The sequence below is a fragment of the Pseudorasbora parva genome, chromosome 25 (genome assembly GCF_024679245.1).
Source record: "Pseudorasbora parva isolate DD20220531a chromosome 25, ASM2467924v1, whole genome shotgun sequence".
Taxonomy (NCBI): domain Eukaryota; kingdom Metazoa; phylum Chordata; class Actinopteri; order Cypriniformes; family Gobionidae; genus Pseudorasbora; species Pseudorasbora parva.
The window spans coordinates 9,264,087-9,283,752 of record NC_090196.1 but is presented as its reverse complement, the minus strand read 5'-3'; the positions used below and the strand labels follow the sequence as shown (position 1 = coordinate 9,283,752).

General features: G+C 38.6%; 1 protein-coding gene across 3 annotated transcripts in view; it reads left to right on the top strand.

Moving 5' to 3' along the window:
* The window catches only part of LOC137064829 (FYVE, RhoGEF and PH domain-containing protein 6-like), a 60,885-nt gene that overhangs the window by 36,406 nt on the left and 4,813 nt on the right, over window positions 1–19,666 (top strand). For 2 of the 3 annotated variants that reach the window (XM_067436357.1, XM_067436359.1), the window contains 10 exons: window positions 628–678; window positions 805–863; window positions 982–1,053; window positions 1,138–1,206; window positions 2,128–2,211; window positions 8,731–8,810; window positions 12,448–12,538; window positions 12,643–12,789; window positions 18,660–18,768; window positions 18,875–18,975. In XM_067436357.1, coding sequence (XP_067292458.1) covers window positions 628–678; window positions 805–863; window positions 982–1,053; window positions 1,138–1,206; window positions 2,128–2,211; window positions 8,731–8,810; window positions 12,448–12,538; window positions 12,643–12,789; window positions 18,660–18,768; window positions 18,875–18,975 — 863 coding nt within the window. The remainder of the gene's footprint in view (window positions 1–627; window positions 679–804; window positions 864–981; window positions 1,054–1,137; window positions 1,207–2,127; window positions 2,212–8,730; window positions 8,811–12,447; window positions 12,539–12,642; window positions 12,790–18,659; window positions 18,769–18,874; window positions 18,976–19,666) is intronic. The other variant, XM_067436358.1, reaches the window with a different exon arrangement.

Genomic DNA, 19,666 nt, shown 5'->3' with positions numbered 1-19,666 from the left:
CACAGAAAACTGAACAGAAACAGAGCTGATAGTGAACAGAAACAGAGCTGATGGTGAACAGGAACAGAGCTGATGGTGAACAGGAACAGAGCTGATAGTGAACAGAAACAGAGCTGATGGTGAACAGGAACAGAGCTGATGGTGAACAGAAAACTGATGAACAGTTGTAACATTAAAATATATAAACATAAGGATATATTTTCAGAAAAAATATATAAAATTGTATATGTCAGATATGTTGGCATTAATGCTTTTACGGCAAACACATAATTAGATTTACAAAGCAGAAATCTGATTTGTGAACTACAGGCCACATTTTTGTGTAAGCAGTACAGGCTTAATGGTACAAAAATGTGAAAAATGTACTTATTAGTGCTAATGCACTGATTCCATATCTAAGGATTATTGTAGATAGAATTACATAACTGTAAAACGAAGGCCACCATCATGGATTTCAGTCAGAATTGGCAACAGGGACTAGGTTAGCTGAAAAGTTGAAAATTAGAAGCATAGAAGCAAGATCAGATAGCAAGCAGGAAATGGCCACTCAGAAACTATAATTAAAGCTTAGAATGAAAACTGAGCAACTTCTATTTGTTATAAATGACTCTCATATTTCTTTCTCAGAATATTTGAAAAATCTAGATGAAGAATCCCCAGGCTACAGAGATGCAGAAGGTGAAATTAGTAAATTCCATTCCATTATTAGAAATACCTTTAAATCATCTATGCATACAGTACAACAAAAACTTAATCTGAATCTTCTATTATATGACATTTTCTTATCTTTATAAATCTTTTCAGCTGCCCTGGTGATAGTTAAGGAGGTGGCTAATCATGCAAATGAATTTGTAAGACAAGAGGTAAATCAGAACTAATTGTTTCTTTCTAAAATAATTATAACTGTGCTTTGTTGTTGTTGTTGTTGTTTTAGTTTTTTTGAGGTAAATCTTGAGAAATGCTAAGTTTTTTTTTTTACAGGATAACTCCCAGAAGCTCTATGAGGTTCAATGCCGCTTAATTGGGAATCACATGATTGTCCAACCAGGAAGGGTAGGTAAACAACATCGGTTCACTCTTTTATTGAACTATTTGCAAAAATAAATGATTTTGTAATATACATGCATGTTTCTATAGGTTTTGTTAAAAGAAGGAATATTGATGAAGCTCTCCAGGAAAGGGATGCAGCCTCGAATGTTCTTCTTAGTAAGTGACAGTTGTCAAACTTCTCATTTGATTTGATTAAAAATTACAACTTTTGTATTTGAGACATATTTCCAAGTGCTCTATTCATTTGGCGGGGTTTCATCATTTTACCACAGGACTTTATTTGATCATAGATGTTTGGGTATAAAAGTATAAGTGAATATATAATATATATAGAATAGGTTAGGGTTAGGGTTAGGGTTACTGCATTGGCGTAAAATTCATCTAACAGTTGGGGTGTAAAATATGCAGTAAATCCATTGGACTTGTGTGTGTGTAGATGAGGTACGTGGTGGACCAAACCATTGTGAGGCAAGAGAGAGGGGAGTTTGTATCGTTTTACTTCATATTTACTACATATTTTCTTATTTTAAGCAAATATCATCTTATTGTTTACAATACAAAATGTGGTTCCTTTTCGGTCGGTCACGTTCTACATACGTTTCCAAAACGAAAGACAAATGTGCATTTGCTGGCACTTCCTATTTATACCTGCGCTGTGGGGGCGGAGTGCTGCATGTAAATTCTGCAATGTTCCAATATTCATTGGCCAGTTAGTGCACACTCAAAGGTGATAAGGCTCTCATGTGATATCCCAATTCGTCAGTTCACATTCTGACACATGTCTCCGTTCCTTCCTTCAGGGGACATAACTGAGGATTAAATACATAACGAAACATTTTTAATGATGGGGGGGAGGGCAATCCTCAGCTGGGGTGGGTCTAGAACCCCCCTGACCCCCATGCTATTCACGCCTATGCAATACAGAAAAGAAAATCAAAAGCAGAATTTGTTGTGTTTTTTATTATTTTGTTTATCTCATGTATCTTATGTGAACTTTTGCACAGGTATTTTTTTCAATATATATAATAGTTTGTTTTTCTTTCTCTATAAATACTCATTTTTGTTTTTCTTGAATAGTTGAACGATAGTCTTCTTTGCACTACAATAGTAGCATCGGGCAATTTCAAACTTAACAACATACTGTCATTGGCTGAGATAAAGGTAAGATGTTTATTCTTTCTTGATATTATTCTTTATCATAGTAAAATGAAATACAGTTATTTATTAGGTAACACTTTATTTTAAGGTGATGTAGTTACTGAAAGAGGTGTCATATTAACTGTTACCACAATGCACTGTAAATACCTGTCTATATGGTTCAAGCTGAATATCCATTTTATTCAGTTTTTCTTATAGTATTGAGTACCATCCCTGCTTCCAAGCTCTCTCTCTCTCTCTCTCTCTCTCTCTCTCTCTCTCTCTCTCTCTCTCTCTCTCTCTCTCTCTCTCTCTCTCTCTCTCTCTCTCTCCCCCCCATTTATATCTTTAGTTTCAATACCTTCTGGGTAACGCTTTAGATTACGGCCCGGACACTGCATAATTAAAGTGAATTTACAGCATATCTTTTGGTAATTATAGTGTAACTATAAAGTACGTGTAGGTATATGGGAACAATATGTAATTTTGGGGGAATAAAGGGGTACTATCAGGAAAATTAACAAATGATTTATACTGTAAGTATTTTTTAATTAAGGGGTAATTATCCGTGTAGTTACAGGGTAAGTATGAATGTGTGGGCTTTATATTAAAGTGGCTCTTGTTCCCCTCTTGTTTCATGTATTACAGGGTAAGTAATAAAAACAGAAATACAATCTGATATCACTCAGAAGCCTTGATTTAAAAAATGAAAAGTAAAAAAATAAAAACTTTTTCTCACACAATTTCTCACACACATTCAGTTTAGAACACATTCATTTCTCTTGCTTGGCTTCATCCTCCTCTTGTGACTCTTCTTTTTCTTCCTTGCCTCTTAAGAATCTTAAGAAGGATCCCACATGGTAGTATTCTTTTACCCTCATGCCATCCGAGATGTATACAACTTTTTTTTTCTTCAGATGAACACAGAGAAATGAATAATCTCTGCAAACTAATTTGGGTTTCTAAGAGTTAAGGCATCAAACAGCACATACAGCAATATCTACAGTAATCCATACAATCCCAATGGATAAATCAATGTCTTAAGTAAAACGATAAGTGTTTGTAAGAAAAATAACAATATTTTACATTTTTTAAACTGTAGACTATATCGCATCCAGTAGTCATCTGCATGTGCATGCGAGGGTTGATTTCACGCTTGACGTAACTTGAAGCGTGACGTGCGCACATCGAAAAACTTTGGTCATGTGGATGTCTGATGCTGTCGGTTTCATTTTAAAAAAAATTCTCACAACAGTATACTAACAATAACATAATATATGATATTAGCAATTAGAAACAAACAAGAATAAAAGACGAGACCCCAGTTCTCGCGTGTGTTTCAGATAAAACGTACATGAGAATGTCATGAAAGCTTGAAGTGTCTCATGCACGCCTGGTAACAGCTGATCGGATATGAAACGATTACTAAATTATGACAGCATTTCTTGGTGTACTACTTTTTCTTTTAATAAATAATATGAAATGAAAAGTTTATAAAAAATAAAAGAATAAGGGTTATAAATCTGTTTTGAATTAAGTTGTTTTTCAAATTAATATTTATGAGTGATATCAGATTGTATTTGTGTTTTTATTGTATATTACACTGTAAAAAATTATTTAGAAAAAAAGTTACCTGGTTGCCTTAAAATTTTGAGTTAATTGAAATTCGACAACCTTTATTAAAGTATTATTAAAAGATTTTGTAAGCATATTGGGTAATTGTGTATGTTTTATTTGTGATGACGCAGCCAAATTGTGCTATTTTATCAATTTTTTTTATGTGGTTCAGATACAATAATATTTTGAGTTTCTATTTATTCTCAAACTCATACTTTTAAGGCAACCAGGTTACTTACTTTTTTAAGTTAAACCAACAAAAACCAACAATTTTTTTTTACAGTGTATAACTACATGAAACAAGAGGGGAACAAAAGCCACTTTAATTTACAGCCCGCACATGCATACTTACCCTGTAACTACATTGATAATTACCCCTTAATTAAAAAATACTTACAGTATAAATAATTTGTTAATTTTTTTGATAGTACCCCTTTATTCCCCAAATATTTTTATATTGTTCCCTCATACCGACACGTACTTACTTTAATAGTTACACTATAATTACCGAACATTACACTCTAAAAACTAATACTATGATTTACTCAATTTTTTTGGTGAAACATTTTTACACTAAAAAAATGAGTACATTTTAAAGCAGTGGAATCAATTATAGACACCATAAGAACTGAGTAAATGTAAGTAAAAAAATTAAGTAGATCTGAGTAACTGCATTTGTTACATTAACAAATTCAATTGAGTAGAAAAAATTGGGTAAAAAGCATTTTAAAAACCAATATTTATGACTAATATGAACTGTTTTTATTTATGAGTATTACTAACTTGTATAGTATAACTTTAATTTCCTCTAAACCTTTGTAAAATACTCCACAGTCCACACAAACACACTTATACATGACATGGCCTTTATTGTCAACGAGTACAGCAATAACGTTACAGCATATAACAGTTATTAGGCTACTGTTTTGACATGTAAATAATAACAGTTATTTTACAACATTTAAACTCATGTAAAAAACATTTTAGAAGTAAAAATTAAACATTTAAAAGTAATTCAAGTGTAATCAACCGGTCTGTTATCCCATTTCCACCGTATCAGCGCTGTTTCTCGAGCCTGAGATGGACTAACGTTAGCGGTCTGCGGGTGGACTTTGAACTTGAGACCGCTGTCCTGCGTTTCATTTGTAGCTGAAAGATGCTGCGAGGCGCCAGACTCCATAACCTGACAATAAACAAACAGTGCCCAGTTTTAATAAGATTTTATCGTCCAAATTCATTATATTCATTATCTTTACAAATAAAGTTGTGTGTTTTGAGCCACACAGCAGGCGTTTCAAAGACCAACGCCACACGTTAACTTAAGGTGACTCAAACTGTCCCTGTATGTTGTTTTGAATTAAATAAAATGCCTTTTAGCACAGTAATGATTATATAGATAAAAAAAAAAAACATACAAACCTGAATTTCAGAGGAAATGCCCCAATTCTGCGACGCTGAGAAGAAGAAACTGCTCTGGTGACTGAGGAGAATTCAAATATCCGCGCACTCAACCGTCGAGCTGTCGTGGCGTCAGAGGGTGGGGGAGGGGTGCATTGTTTTAATCGAGTAAACTTACTCATTTTCTTCAGTGTGTGTTAAATATTAATAATCTTGATTTTAATTAAGTAATATTTGTGGTTCTTGAAACAGATCGGTTTAATTCTCCATTCTCAAATATTTTGAAATAAATTTCACAAATGTATTAAGTATATTTAAAATAAAGAATTGGTTATTTGAATACTAAATTATTTTAGTGAAAAAAACTTAAATATAACTATACATTTTAGACAAAATTAACTGTTGGATTTTTAGTCAATTATTTTGGTATGTTTAACTAAAACCATCAAGTAAATGATATTGAGAAATTTTATTAAGTTAATAAAGTTAATTATTACTGTGATATTTACTAAGCCACTGAATTATTTTTTAGAGTGTATGCTGTAAATTCACTTTAATTTTGCAGTACTTTCCCGGCCGTAATCTACAGCGTTACCTCCTTTGGTAATTCAGACCTTCTCTTTAAACTTCAGTAGCTTTCCTCATCTTTAGACACCACCATGTCTTGGAATTATTCAATGTAGGCCTGTCGCAATAATCAATATATCAATATATCGCACAATGGGCCCTATTTTAACAATCTGAAACGCCCGGCGCAAATCTAAAATAGATTGGTCTGAAGTAGCTTCATTTTTCATAGGTGTGGTTTGGGCATAACGTGAATAAACCAATCAGAGCGTCATCCAACATTCCCTTTAAAAGCAGGTGCGCAAGTTCAATTATGGATATATATATATGTCTTGCCACTATTGGGCAAACAGGTCTGATCCTTAAAGGGATCCCCTGGTGTTGAGACTTGTATGGCTTAATATAACATAAATGATGTCTCTTACTGAATTATGTAGTAGAAAACCCATGAAAGATCTGCGTTATTTAAAAAATCGATTTTATATTTGGACAATGGGCGGCGCCATCTTGTTTGCGTTCTAGGTTGATGACGTAGAATGGTTGCACTCCTCAATCAGCTGGCGTTACCTGTAGCTATTTTTACCACAACGCAACTCGAAAATTGTTTCAGAGTTAAACAAAACCAATGAATTGCTTTGTAATTGTACTTAAAACACACTCAAACATCCCACATGTGCAGATGTGCACATGTATGTTTGAGTTACAGTGTAATATTAACACTAACACACCTTCTAACTTCGCGTTGAACACTCTGACCCTGGGAAACATTATTCCCACCATTGAAATGGGGCAAAGGACCATCTACATTGGGCAAATGAGTACCATTTGTGCTTAGTGTAACGTTAGGTTTAGTTTCACTTTCAGAATCACCATCATCCCATATTTCCATTCAGAATCAGGGTCCGCGAATAGAAGCCCCGACACTTCATTGCGGGTAAGCTTTATTGATGCCATTAGATAATAATAATAGTAATAATAATCTAATGCAAATACTCGCTGACGTTGACAATGCTCTGATAAAACAGCTCACTCGCACGTCAGCTCCGCTTTTGTTTACACTGATTGAATGCGCTCTTGCTTGTAGATTTTACAAGCTCTTGCTTGTAGCTTGTAGAGTCAGGGATGAAGTACGACATGTCTACCATCTAGTGGAGGGGAGGTTGAATGAAATTTGACACCCTATTTGACAAAATCGTCCGTTTTATTCAGTGACACATCTTGTTGTGTAAACTCGACCGTGGCGCCTAGAGGGTTAACAAAGAATGAAGCATGCTGAATATCCTGTTACATTTGTGCGACTGAGTTCATTTTTTTCATTTTCAATGTGTTTTTCTTCTTTTGTAATGGCATATTTTTGATAGTTTCTGAAAAATTTCATTCAGTTTTATAAAGTTTCGTTCAGTTTTATTGAGACAAAGGTAATTCCATATTTATCGACAGGTGAAAAAAGGCACCATTTGTTTTGCTGACAACTACTGACAGTTTGGAAAAATAAGCCCTAAAGGACTCGATTTCAAAGCCACAATACCCTGTTATTTTGCACATATAAATGTCAGTGCAGATTGACGATGATGACCTTCAGGAGTAAAACTCATGATAGGCACATGAGTTCAATATTACACAGTTTTACTGACACTGTTTAATACATTTTATTCTGGTCTCCACAAAAGTTAATGACAATTACCTCATGGTCTCAGCCAGCTCTTGAAAAATCCTTCCCATTATAGCACTTTTCCTCAGGGTGATTCTCTAGCATTCAAATACAAGAAATTCGATAAATGTGTGTTTTTTGAGGTGAGTGGTATGGAGGAACATTTTTGGGGCAGACTGCTGTATCTGTGACAACTCCCCCGATGATGCTGCTGGCCTCACAGACAGCTGCTTCACACTCATGCTTTTACTAGACATATCTTATCACCTATGACACAGGCTCAGATATCAGCTTTCAATTTATTTGATTGAAAGAGAGACTGTGAGAAACCCAGGACCTGTACACTGCATTTTTAACTTATAACTTTTCACACTAGCGAGAAGACCTGGCTAGAAATTAAATGTTTTTTTTTCAAATAAACATAATTTAATATTTGTCTTTTGCCCATACAATGAATTTCCACTCAGATTGAGTGTCTGTTACACTTGTAATTTCAGCCACATCAAGCCATGGTGGGGGCCAGATTCAGATAAGCGAATTGTTTTATTGCATAGCTCAATCTTATCTTTTGAAACCAAAACATCAGCTTCTAGGGTTTTTACTCCATTTACTCAGACCACACAGATTGGCCAATTTATCATGTTTGGCAATCAGACTGTACCATCCCTCAGTAACTTTTGGTATTTTTCTTTCAGGGGTAAACCCCACCAATTTTACAAATCCATAAAAATTTAGAAATCCAGCATAAACTGCTAGAATTTTTAATTTTTCAGCTTCTCTCTTTGTTCGTAGCCGGTCAAGTTGCTGATGAACTTTACAATCAGAATTAAAACCTTTGGTGCCCATTTTCTTAAGTTCTGTAAATTTCTTTGAAGTGCTTCTGATTCTCTAAACTTTAGTTCTAAAATCGAGTTACATGCAATTAGCACTGTAGTAGAGTAATTGAAACAATAATTACAATCAACTAAACCTAAACCATTAGTACATGTAGTTAATTAATATTACATTACATTTACATTTATGCATTTGGCAGACGCATTTGTCCAAAGCGACTTACATTGCATTCAAGGTACACATTTTTACATTATTGTCAGTTCTTGCTCTCCCTGGGAATCGAACCCATGACCTTGGCGTTGCTAGCGCCACGCTCTACTGGTTGAGATACAGGAAAGCTCAATACTTTGTAATAATCAATAATTTGCATAATTACACTGTAACAACATCACCTTCAAATAAAGTGTAACCATTTATTATTTTTATTTAAAATTAAATACCTGTCATAAATCATTTTTTGTTTGTATTTTCCTCAGGTTAGTAAACCTAGTCAAGAGGGGTATCAAAATGAGCTGAACATTGAGAGTGTTGAACGATCTTTCATTTTATCTGCCAGGTGAGAATCTTTAAAATGTTTTAAATCATGTGGGTCAATGATGTGATGCTCATTTTTGATGATAGGTCCAGTTGCATATAGAGTCATTCAAATAATGCTCATTGATCATGCCTCTTGTGCAGTAGAAAACACAGAGCAGACTCCCCAGACCAATGCTCAATGACCAATCGGACCACAAGAGGTGTGAGATCGTTTCTCTATCTGTCATCGTGTTAAACCCACCAATCCAGGTGGATAAGCCAGTCTGTTAGCCTAGAAATCTAGACGCACCCTAGCGGCAGCAAATTTAATCTGCCCGCAAGTGTTGTCTAGGAACTCTCAATACCCTTCTGAGCTGTATTCCCCTCACTCTGGACGGGCCAATCACATCGTGTATAGAGTCGGCGGGCAGGGCCATAATGACAACGGCCGAGTTGCGTTTGCGTGCTTCTAGTAAACACAGAAACTGTCGAACAGCGGCGGTCTTTCGAATCAGCTTTGACTGCGATTCTGGAAGACTTGGAGTTAAGCTTTTCTCTGAGAAAAGAACAAAGAACGGCACCGAAGTCATTCTTAAAAAAGGAAGATGTGTTCGGAGTTTAGCCGACCGGATACGTTGAATGTTTAATCTATCAACAAGCTCTGTTTCACCTTCGTTGCTCTGGTTGGTGGTAGCGCTATCCTATCGCATGCAGAGGGAGTTTGAAAGACAACCGTTTTCCCGCCCCTCGGATTGAGCCCTGTCTATGATGAGTTTCCAGACCAAACATCTTGATGTGGGTCTGGCTTGTCAGGCTACCAGTCTGTGATTGGTTCCCGCAAAATTGTAACAGAAGCAGCAGAAATTAATGTTTGGGTTTCCAGACTGAGTTGTCGGGCGGAATCAAATCACCGGCAGATCAGGCTGGATTTACCCAGTCTACATCTGTGTATCACAGAAGCAAAAAAAATCTACAGGTCTGGTATGACTAAAGGGTAAACAAATTATGATTACATTTTAAAGGTCCCATGGCATCAGGGCTGGACTGGTAATCTGGCATACCGGGCATTTGCCCGGTGGGCCGATGCACTTTGGGGCCCATTGGTTTGTCTTCTGAATTGACTAGCCGAAGCGAGAGAGACCTCCCTTCCATATTAGGTGCTTTTTTCTATTTATTTATTTATTAGTATTTGAGCGCATGTAACTGCAAAAGGCGAATATCCGCACAGCCGCTGACGAACGTACTCTGTTTAAATGCTGCTCTATACGGCACTTTAACTCTGAATTTTATACAATCGTATGATATGGAAACATTACAGGTTCTGTGTTGAATCAGCTGAAAACAGCCGCGAGCATGTATTCATGACGAGGTAAAGTGTAAAACAGCAATAGCCTACACACAAATGTTTCACTTTAGCAGAACCACAATTTACATTGCAGCTAACAGTGAAGAAATATGGTGTTTTGGAAGAAACATTTATTAAAAATGTTGCTATAGCCTATTACTTAAATTAATATTGCTGAATATAAATCACTTTTATAGAGGCTGTTTTCGTATTTTCTACAAGTGAACTTTTTTTTAACTTACAAATATAATAGTTTATTATATATGTTTTATATAGTTTTAGAAACCATGTAGCCATATGAGCAGCAAGGTTTTTACAGTCTATGTGTTTTACCCTGTGACTACCATGATCTTACATTAAATGAAACTGGCCTACAGTTAAACTACAGTCTAAAACAGTTTTAAAGTCTGGATAACATGAATTAAGGACAAAGCTTTTTTTTTCCTCTTTAAAAGTTTTATCAACTTTTTAAAATAGATTTAATGAAATGTAATAGCCTCATGGAAGACAGATATCAGTGTCTTTCTTAAATTATGTGTTAACTCTTAAAAAATATGATTGTTCAACCCAAAAATGTGATCATTTACTCATCCTATTGTCCTTCCAAACCTAAATGAATAAATACATTTGTGTGAATTTGCTGTGTAGCATAAAATAAAATAATGTTTGTCTGTTTTTTTTTGTTGTTCATACAATAGCCTAACCCAAATGGCTGGGTTGCCAACATTCTTCAAAACATCTTCTTTTTTGTTTCACAGAAGTCATACAGGTTTGGAAGGACACGAGAGTGAGTAGGCTAAATGATGACAGCATTTAAGTAAATTTACTGAATCCTAGCTCAAAATCATCCGTGCTTTACTGTCAGTTGCATTTCTGTGTGACAAAAAAGCTATATTAATTTGATCTGCATTTGCAGCAAATTCGATAATATCTATCATTATTTGTCCCTGTCCTAGTTTTATTTATATACTCCAATTTAAGGCCCCAACCCCAGCAAAAACATTCACAGGGAACTCATGGGCCAGATGTGCTGGCTATGCCAGAGCCGAATTTTTGCCCCAGTCCAGCCCTGCATGGCATGGGTTGTTTTATTATTTTATATTGTCCCCTGGGGTGTACTTATATTGTTAGTATGGTTTTTACATCCAAAAATGTCATAATTTAGAAATAAAAGGTGTTTTTTCTATACTGATATTAGTCCTCTGGCTTGAATGCTCTGTTTCAAGGGGCGTGTCTGCTGTGAGTCTTCAGTGAAAACACCCACTGTTGTGATTGGCTGACATCTTTGCATTTGAAATGAGATTGCCTGCGGAGGGGGCGTGGTTTAGTCAGGCACGAGCAGGCAGCTGCAGCTGCCAGTCGAGAGAGAGAGACACAGAAAGAGAAGGAGCAGGGGAAAGATTGCTGAGGAAGTGTTACTGTACAGAGTTTTTGAGAGCTCAAGTTTATTTTGTTTGTATCTGAGAGCTCTGAATAAACACGAGTGAACTTTGCAACATTATTTCTCTCACAAAATGCTTTCACCACAGCTAACAGCAAGCACACGACATGAATACAGTAAGAGCTTCTGTTGAGCATAATGAGCAGCGTCATTCAAATGGCAGTTTGGGCAAGTGTGCACTGAGATATACGTGTGATAGACCGATCCGAACATTATAAAGAGTGTTCTTTGATCGCTCTCTGTAGTTTAATCGTTTAAATAACAGATTTGTTTCATGCTGCTCACAGAAACCAGTGAAGTTAATGGTTTTAGTCACTGGCTTAATTCACTGATGCATCAAGACGGCCAGCGGCGGGACTGACAGTATTAAACGATTTAGAAAGAATGATTAGCTACACATCAGAACTCACTGATCCCAGATCAGGCATTAATGAACACTGTTACTCACTGTTTGTGGCGGTGCTGTTAAATCCATATAGTAAAGTCTGTGCTGCTGACATCCACTGATAAACTGAATCCATTCTCTACTATAATTCTCTGAGTGGGCAAAGCAGAGGAAGGGGCGGTAACCTTTCCTGGTATGTCATAACAGGAGAATTCAAGATCAGCTCGTCTGGGCTCTCATTTTCCCAAAGGCAGAGAAAGACAGCCAGAACTCAGTTTACACAGATCCAAATTTCTAGCCACTTGGTGACAACATTCAGGCTAGGAGAACTCATGTTAATGTTGAAAAACCTCATAAAATAAAAATGTCATGCCATAGGACCTTTAATATTTTCTGGTCAATATGTGAATACTGACCTTTATTTATTTCATGCCCCATAACAAATCAATACAATTGAATGTATATGTTTCTGATTTATAAACTTTCATGTTTTTTTCCCCACAAAGCTCTGCTGCATGTCGAGATGAGTGGCTTCAGGCTATTTCTACAGCAATCAATGATTATAACACCTTCACCTCAGTTAGAAACCATGAGATGGTAAACTGACTGATTAAAATTACCTGTAACTGAGTTTAAAATCATGAACTTTATAATAATTTTTCATGTGTGCAATTTTGTTGTCAACTAAATAACTTTTCCAGGCAACCCAAGACGTTCTAGACATTGGGGCCCAGCTGGGAACTATAGCCCCAATATGGATCCCAGATCCCAGAGCGACGATGTGTATGATCTGCACCTGTGAGTTCACCCTCACTTGGAGGCGTCACCATTGCAGAGCCTGTGGGAAGGTGAGAAGATCTGGCTCCCTTTAGTGAACAAAGACCACATATTATCCATTCTTTGTAATCTGATCACAACCAGCAAAACCAGTGTGGTGATGCATGTTCACTGTGATCCAGTCAGTCAAACCACTATCTGACATAGGCATAATTTGCAGATGGGACGGATAGAACACTTTTTGCCAGGGTCGATAGTGTCCCCACCACTTTTTGAAACATCTTGTGGCATGGATGTACCTGTTTTTAGTCTACAAAAGGAACATGTTCATTTGATTAGCAATTTGTTTGTTTGTGGTAAAAAAATCCACAAAAAAAAGTTTGTGGAGTCAATCTGGCGCTGGAATATGTAGTTTTTGAAAGGCTGAGTGCTCGTTGCCACTCTTATTAGTTTCGGAAGGCAACTGTGCACTCTAGGTGCTTGTGCACAGTCTTCACAGAGATGAACACTTGCAAAGACTTTGTTCATTATGATAGTAAAATCACAAAACAAAATGCACACAAACGTGGCCATACTCTTGATATACAATAACTGATAAACACCTTTGGTTTTAATGGGGGAAAAAAACTATACACGGGTAGATTCGATCCCAGAACCTCTCTGACATGCTTAACAATAGTTCTACCACCAGACCATTAAAGCACATGATAATTCCATTTACAATACAGATTGTTATAAAGCAGCATTACAGTGATAACAGGAAAATAATGCAGCAATGTTTGTTTGGGCTCTACAGCAGCTCTAGAAGAAAATAGTGTCCAGGTTAAAGGGATACTCTACCCCTTTTTTATATTAAACTATGTTTATAACTAAAACGAGTTGATACATTCCTCTCTCGTCTCAGTGCGTACACTTAATCGCTCTGATGTGCGGTGACATTTTAAAAGCGCTTAGCCCACTAAGCCCAGTTCAAGTTAGAAGCGACCAAACATCTCCACGTTTTCCCTATTTACAGTTTTTCTCAATTGCTAAAACACTATTTCTGAAACCTTGCTCCATTTTCTGAAACCATTAAACACAAAACCTCCTCTTCAAGCACTATTCACAAAACCTCTGACTCATCTTGCAAAATGAAACTTTCGCCTCAAAACAATTTTACTTGTGTTCAAAATCAATCACTGTTCTCAAATCATAAACAAAGTGATCAAAATGATAAATACTATCAAGCAATCAGTAAAAAAAAATAGAAAACACATTGCTCAAAACATAGTTCTCAGGGAAAAGTATTTTTTTAACCTTTAAACAAAGAGTACAAACAATTAGTTTATTGTACAGTATACAACCTACAATGTACTGTAATAAAATCTAATTAATAAATGAATGGAGTAAACATGTGATGATCATTGTGCTTCTTGTCTTTGAGCTGGGTCAGGCCAGAGCACTTTATTGACATCACAAGCAATATTGTCCCTCCTGAGGCACCTCCTGAAGAAACCTCTTGTGTGCCATATCCAGCCCTGACATGATTCCTCACCTATATCACCACAGGCTAAATCACTGGCTCGTAGTAGATTTACTCTTGTGTAGGGTTGTCTATCATAAACTTTCCATCTCCAAGAGGAGAAAAACTCCTCAATCGGGTTCAGGAAAGGTGAGTATGGAGGGAGGTACAGGTTCATAAACTGCCCATTGCTGTTAAACCATTCCCTTACTTGAGCAGCTTGGTGGAAACTGACATTATCCCACAATATCACATAGGTGGGAATGGGATTCTCATCTAGCGCTTGAACCTGCTGCTCTTGACAAGCTGCTCAAATAAAATATCTCTAAGATTGTCAATAAATCTAAGAAGAAGCTGGGTAGTATATAACCCGAGTGTAACATGGTGATGCAGAAGGGACTTCAACAATGGCCCGTTGTCCAATTATGTTTCGGCCTCTCCTTCTCCTCTAGGTTACATTTGCCTGCTTCATCGACAAAGATGAACTCATGGGGTCTGTTCAAGGATTCCAAGTCAAATATTGTCTGTGAAGAAATACACTATACTGTATTTAGAATTTTGTAAGTTGTACAGAGACAGTTCTATACTGTAGGGTACAATTAGTGCACATACTACTACTTTATGCACATCTGATTCACACATACATTGTATGTACTGAAGAGTAATGTGATTCACACAGTATGTGTTACAGTTTTTCTCGATTGCAAAACCCAAATCTTGAAAGCTGGTATCCTTTTCTTTAAACTGTGAACACAAAACCCAATTTTCAACCTACATTCACAAAACCTCAGATTCTTCTTGCAAAGCCAAACTTTCATCTCAAAACAGTTCAATCTGTGCTCAAAACTGAACTGTTGTCAGATCGTCCCCCAAGTCAATCAAAATTAAAAACACTACTGAACAGTCACTAAACACTACGTAGGGAAATAGAAAACACAATGCTCAGGACATGAAGCTGGAGAAATAAATGTTTATTGTTCACTGTAGGCTAAATGCATGTTGCAAAAAAAAAAATGCATTTAGCACTTGAAAAAAGAAATCTTATGCGTTTGCCACTTGTCTACAGTACACTTCCTCTCAGATTTCTATCCATTGTAGGGCCTCACAAACCAGTGCTCTCTGAACTGGCTCACTGTATATGTTCCCTCACATCATTAGCCATAAGTGTGATCAATTTTGAGTTGTTGTCTTCAAGTGGTGACATCTGTGCTTTAATTGTGTTGGACTTTTGTCACCTGTGCTCACCATTATGCGGCATGGGTGCATCACAATGAAAATGTGTTGGCAAGTGGTGTCTAAACAGGTGAAAAGTGCTTATTGTTTTTGCCTTGCAATTCTACAAAAAGTAGAGGTGCAGTCACAAAAAAAAAAAAAATATGCAGTACTATATACAGTGATGAACTTTACAAATGTCTATTGAAACAGCAGCAAAGTGTAGTACAGTAAATTTGCAATTAGTAGTGTACTGTACCTGTTCTGTTCTCTGAATATCCTTACTATGGTTGACACAGAAAACGTGAGAGGGAAAGTCCTGCTTCCCTCATTTTCAGTCCATGGGTGAAGAACTTTGAGGGTGGATGGAGACAGCCTACACTCCAACCCTTGCTGCAGGAAGGAAAGCACAGACGCAACTGAACAACTCGGGGGGTCTTCTCGGCGGGAAGAACACCAATCGACGAATAGGTTCCCCTTCAAGGCAAAGGCCTGTCTTGTAGACAGTGCTCTAGCCGAAGCGATGGTGTTAACTACCTCTTAAGTGATGGTGTTAACTACCTTAGTCACCTAGAACCTCCACGCCCCGTCCAGGGACCAGACATGAAGTTTCAAGAGGTCTGGACGTGGGTGCCAGAGGTTGCCTCGTCTTTGAGTCAGAAGATCCTTCCTCAGAGCAAGAGCATGAGTTCCAGCAACCAAGTCCGGTGGGGCTAATGCGGGGCCACCAGCAGGACCTGCTCCTCATCCTCCCTGACCTTGCACAGTGTCTGTGCAAGTAGGCTCACTGGGGGAAACACATATTTGCACAGGCCCTGGGGCCAGCTGTGCGCGAGTGCATCCGTGCCGAGTGTGCCCTCGGTCAGCAAAAAAAACCACCGGCAGTGGGACGTTTCTGGGGAAGCAAATAGATTGACCTGTGCCACCCTGAACTGAACCCAGATCAGCTGGACCACCTGGGGGTGGAGCCGCCACTCTCCCGGGAGCGCAGCTCATGATAGCTTGTCGGCCACACGGTTGCGCCCACCAGGGACATGAATGGCCCGAAGCGACCTTAAACACTTCTGACTCCAGAGGAGGAGATGGCGGGCAAGTTGCGACATGCGACGGCAGCGTAGACCACCTTGAAGGTTGATGTATGCAATGGTCGCAGTGTTGTCCATACGGACCAGTACATCTTTGCCCCGTAACCAGCCTTTGAGGCGGCTCATCGCACAATGTCCTGCCAGCAACTCGAGGCAATTGATGCACCAATGCAGGTGCGGGCCCGTCGAACCCCTGACACTGCATGCCCATTGTACGTGGCACCCCAGCCCATGGCCAAGGCATCCGGGAAGACCACATCATGCCTGGACACCTGTTCTAGAAGCACTCCGGCCCGAAGAAACAAGGGGTCCGACCACAGGATAAAGGTTTGGCGGCAGGCAAGTGTGATGCTCACCCGGTGAGTGCTGCGTTGCCACGCCCATCTCGGGACTCGGGCGTGAAGCCAATGCTGAAGCGGTCTCATATGAAGCAGGTCGGGCGTTTTAACTGCTGCCGCAGCCACCATATACCCCAGGTGCTTCTGAAATTGTTTTAGTGGAACCACCATCCTGCCTTGAAACGTGTTCAGGCAGTTTACCATCGACTGGACGCGCTCTACTGTGAAGAGCGCAGTCCGCTCGACTGAATCCAACTCCATACTGAGAAAAGAGATCCTCTGCACAGAGGCAAGTTTGCTCTTTTCCCAGTTGACCCAAAGACCCAACTGGCTGAGGTTTCTGAGCACCATATCCCTGTGTTCACACAACTGCTCCCGGGACTGTGCTAGTATGAGCCAGTCGTCGAGATAGTTGAGAATGTGAACGCCCTGTTCTCTCATGGGCACAAGGGCCCCCTCCGTGACCTTTGTAAAGGGCCAACCCGAAGGGTAGGATTTTGTACTGATATGCTCACCCCTCGAACGCAAAGCGGAGTAATGGTCTGTGTCTGGGGAGAATCGAGACATGAAAGTACACGCCCCTTCAGGTTGATCACTGCAAACCAATCTTGGGAATGGATGCACTCAAAAATGCGTTTCTGCGTGAGCATCCTGAAAGGTAACCTGTGAAGGCTCCGATTCAGAACTCGCAGGTCCAAGATCGGCCGTAACCCACCAGTTTTCTTGGGTACAATGAAGTATGGGCTGTAGAAGCCTGTCCTCAAATCCGCTGGAGGGACCAGCTCTATCGCGTCCTTCGCCAGTAGGACTGCGATTTCAGCACGCAGGACATGGGCTCTGTCGCTTTCACCGAGGTGAAGCGGACGCCCGTGAACCTGCGGGGGACGCCGGGTGAACTGAATCGCATAGCCAAGCCTGATGGTCCGAATGAGCCAGCGAGACAGACTGGGGAGCTGGGGACGCGAGGTGGAATACAGGCACCGGTCCGGGGCGGCTGTCTCGTGGACGCGGCCCAAAGAGAGGTGTGAGTGTGCTGTGTGACACATACCTGATTCCACGGGTGGGCAGAGGGTTTGCATGGAGGTTGTGGGGAAAATGTAAAAAAAAAATAGAAACAACAGAATAATCAAATGTAAAAATAAAACACAGCATAGTCTTTATTAAATATACAATGATTCATATTAAAGTTACAAACATTATTCAGTCAAGAGCAGTGAGTGAATTTCTATTTTTTGACAGACAGCAGCACGTCATCATTATCATCATTGACTTATGTTCACTACTCGCCAAGACAGGCATTCTGACATAACTGTGTGTAATTGGACCGTTCAAATGTGCAGTAAGCCATAAAAGAGAATTTAATTCTGGATTGTTTGCTGCCTGAGAGGCAGTTTTCTTTGGGTGTGTGTTTTTTTGTTAGACAGCACGAGAACTACAATAAGTGGTTTTCCCCAACTTATTGCACTCAATAACTCTTTTTAACTTAAGCAAGTCACAGGTAAGTAATCTGTGCTCTCCTATATGCATCAACCTAAAACTGACTTTTCGTCAATCATTAAGGTATTGCAAGCCGTTGCTATATGCATATCACATTATGTACATTTGCAATATTTCGATAATACATGTTTGCACAAGCTCTGCAATTCACCTGTATCATGTTGACAGATGAGATGAGGTAGTTAAATTGCACTGTTATAATAGTTTGATTATGAAGTTTACTTAAGACTATTGAGTATAAAGATCTGGGTATATGAGACTATAGTTTGTTCAATTATATTTATGCATTCTTTTTTCTTGCCATGTAGGTTGTGTGTCAGACCTGTTCATCTAACAAACAGCCACTGAAATATCTGAAGAACGGCCTAGCTCGAGTCTGCGATCTCTGCTTTTCTGCTTTGCAACAGAGCAATTCAGGTTTATCATGCAAACACTCACACAGAAACTCTGTATGCTTTAATTTATTTGTATGTATTTGTATTGATTTCAAATAAGAGCATGTATGACATTTTACTCATATTAGGTGACCAAGCACCCAGTAATATGCCTCTTTCGCCTACTAGCAAGTCTCCTGGTTCCTTTCCATTCAGAAAGCAGAAGAAAATACCAGCAGCCCTAAAAGAGGTGATCGAAAAAACTCCAATTGTTTTTCATATGCCAATCAAAGCTGACTTAATCTGACCTTATATTATAAAAGCAGTTTCCACTTCACAGTGTACTTGAGGTTTGCCTTGCTCAAGCCATTGACAATTGTCTTGTGCCACCTTAAGCATCAAACTATCTTAAAGGAACACGCCAACTTTTTGGGACTTTGGCTTATTAAGTATATCCCCCAGAGTTAGATAAGTCCATTTATATCATTCTTATCTCCGTGCATCCCATAACTCAGTCTGACACGTAGAACTGCGCCTTCTGAGAATATAGTCCACAGTATGTATATGTTTATAAGATAGCTGTGTCTCATGTAACCTTGTTATTTGTACGCGCTGTGACTATACACATTGCAACATGTAAATAGGAAAATGCTGGCATTATTTTGTCACTTTTGAGCAATATAGACTAGCTGAAGCCATATACCTCCAGTCTCTGTGCTAAGCTAGGCTAGCGGGCGTGCATGTCAGACTGAGTTATGGGATGCACTGAGATGAGAATGATAAATATGGACTTATCTAACTCTGGGGGATACACTTAATAAGCCAAAGTCCCAAAAAGTTGGCGTGTTCCTTTAAAGACATGTAGTTTGTGATATCTAAATCTGAGCTAAAGAGTTAATTCTACTGTTTAAATGTTTGGGGTCAAATTTTTTGAAGATGAG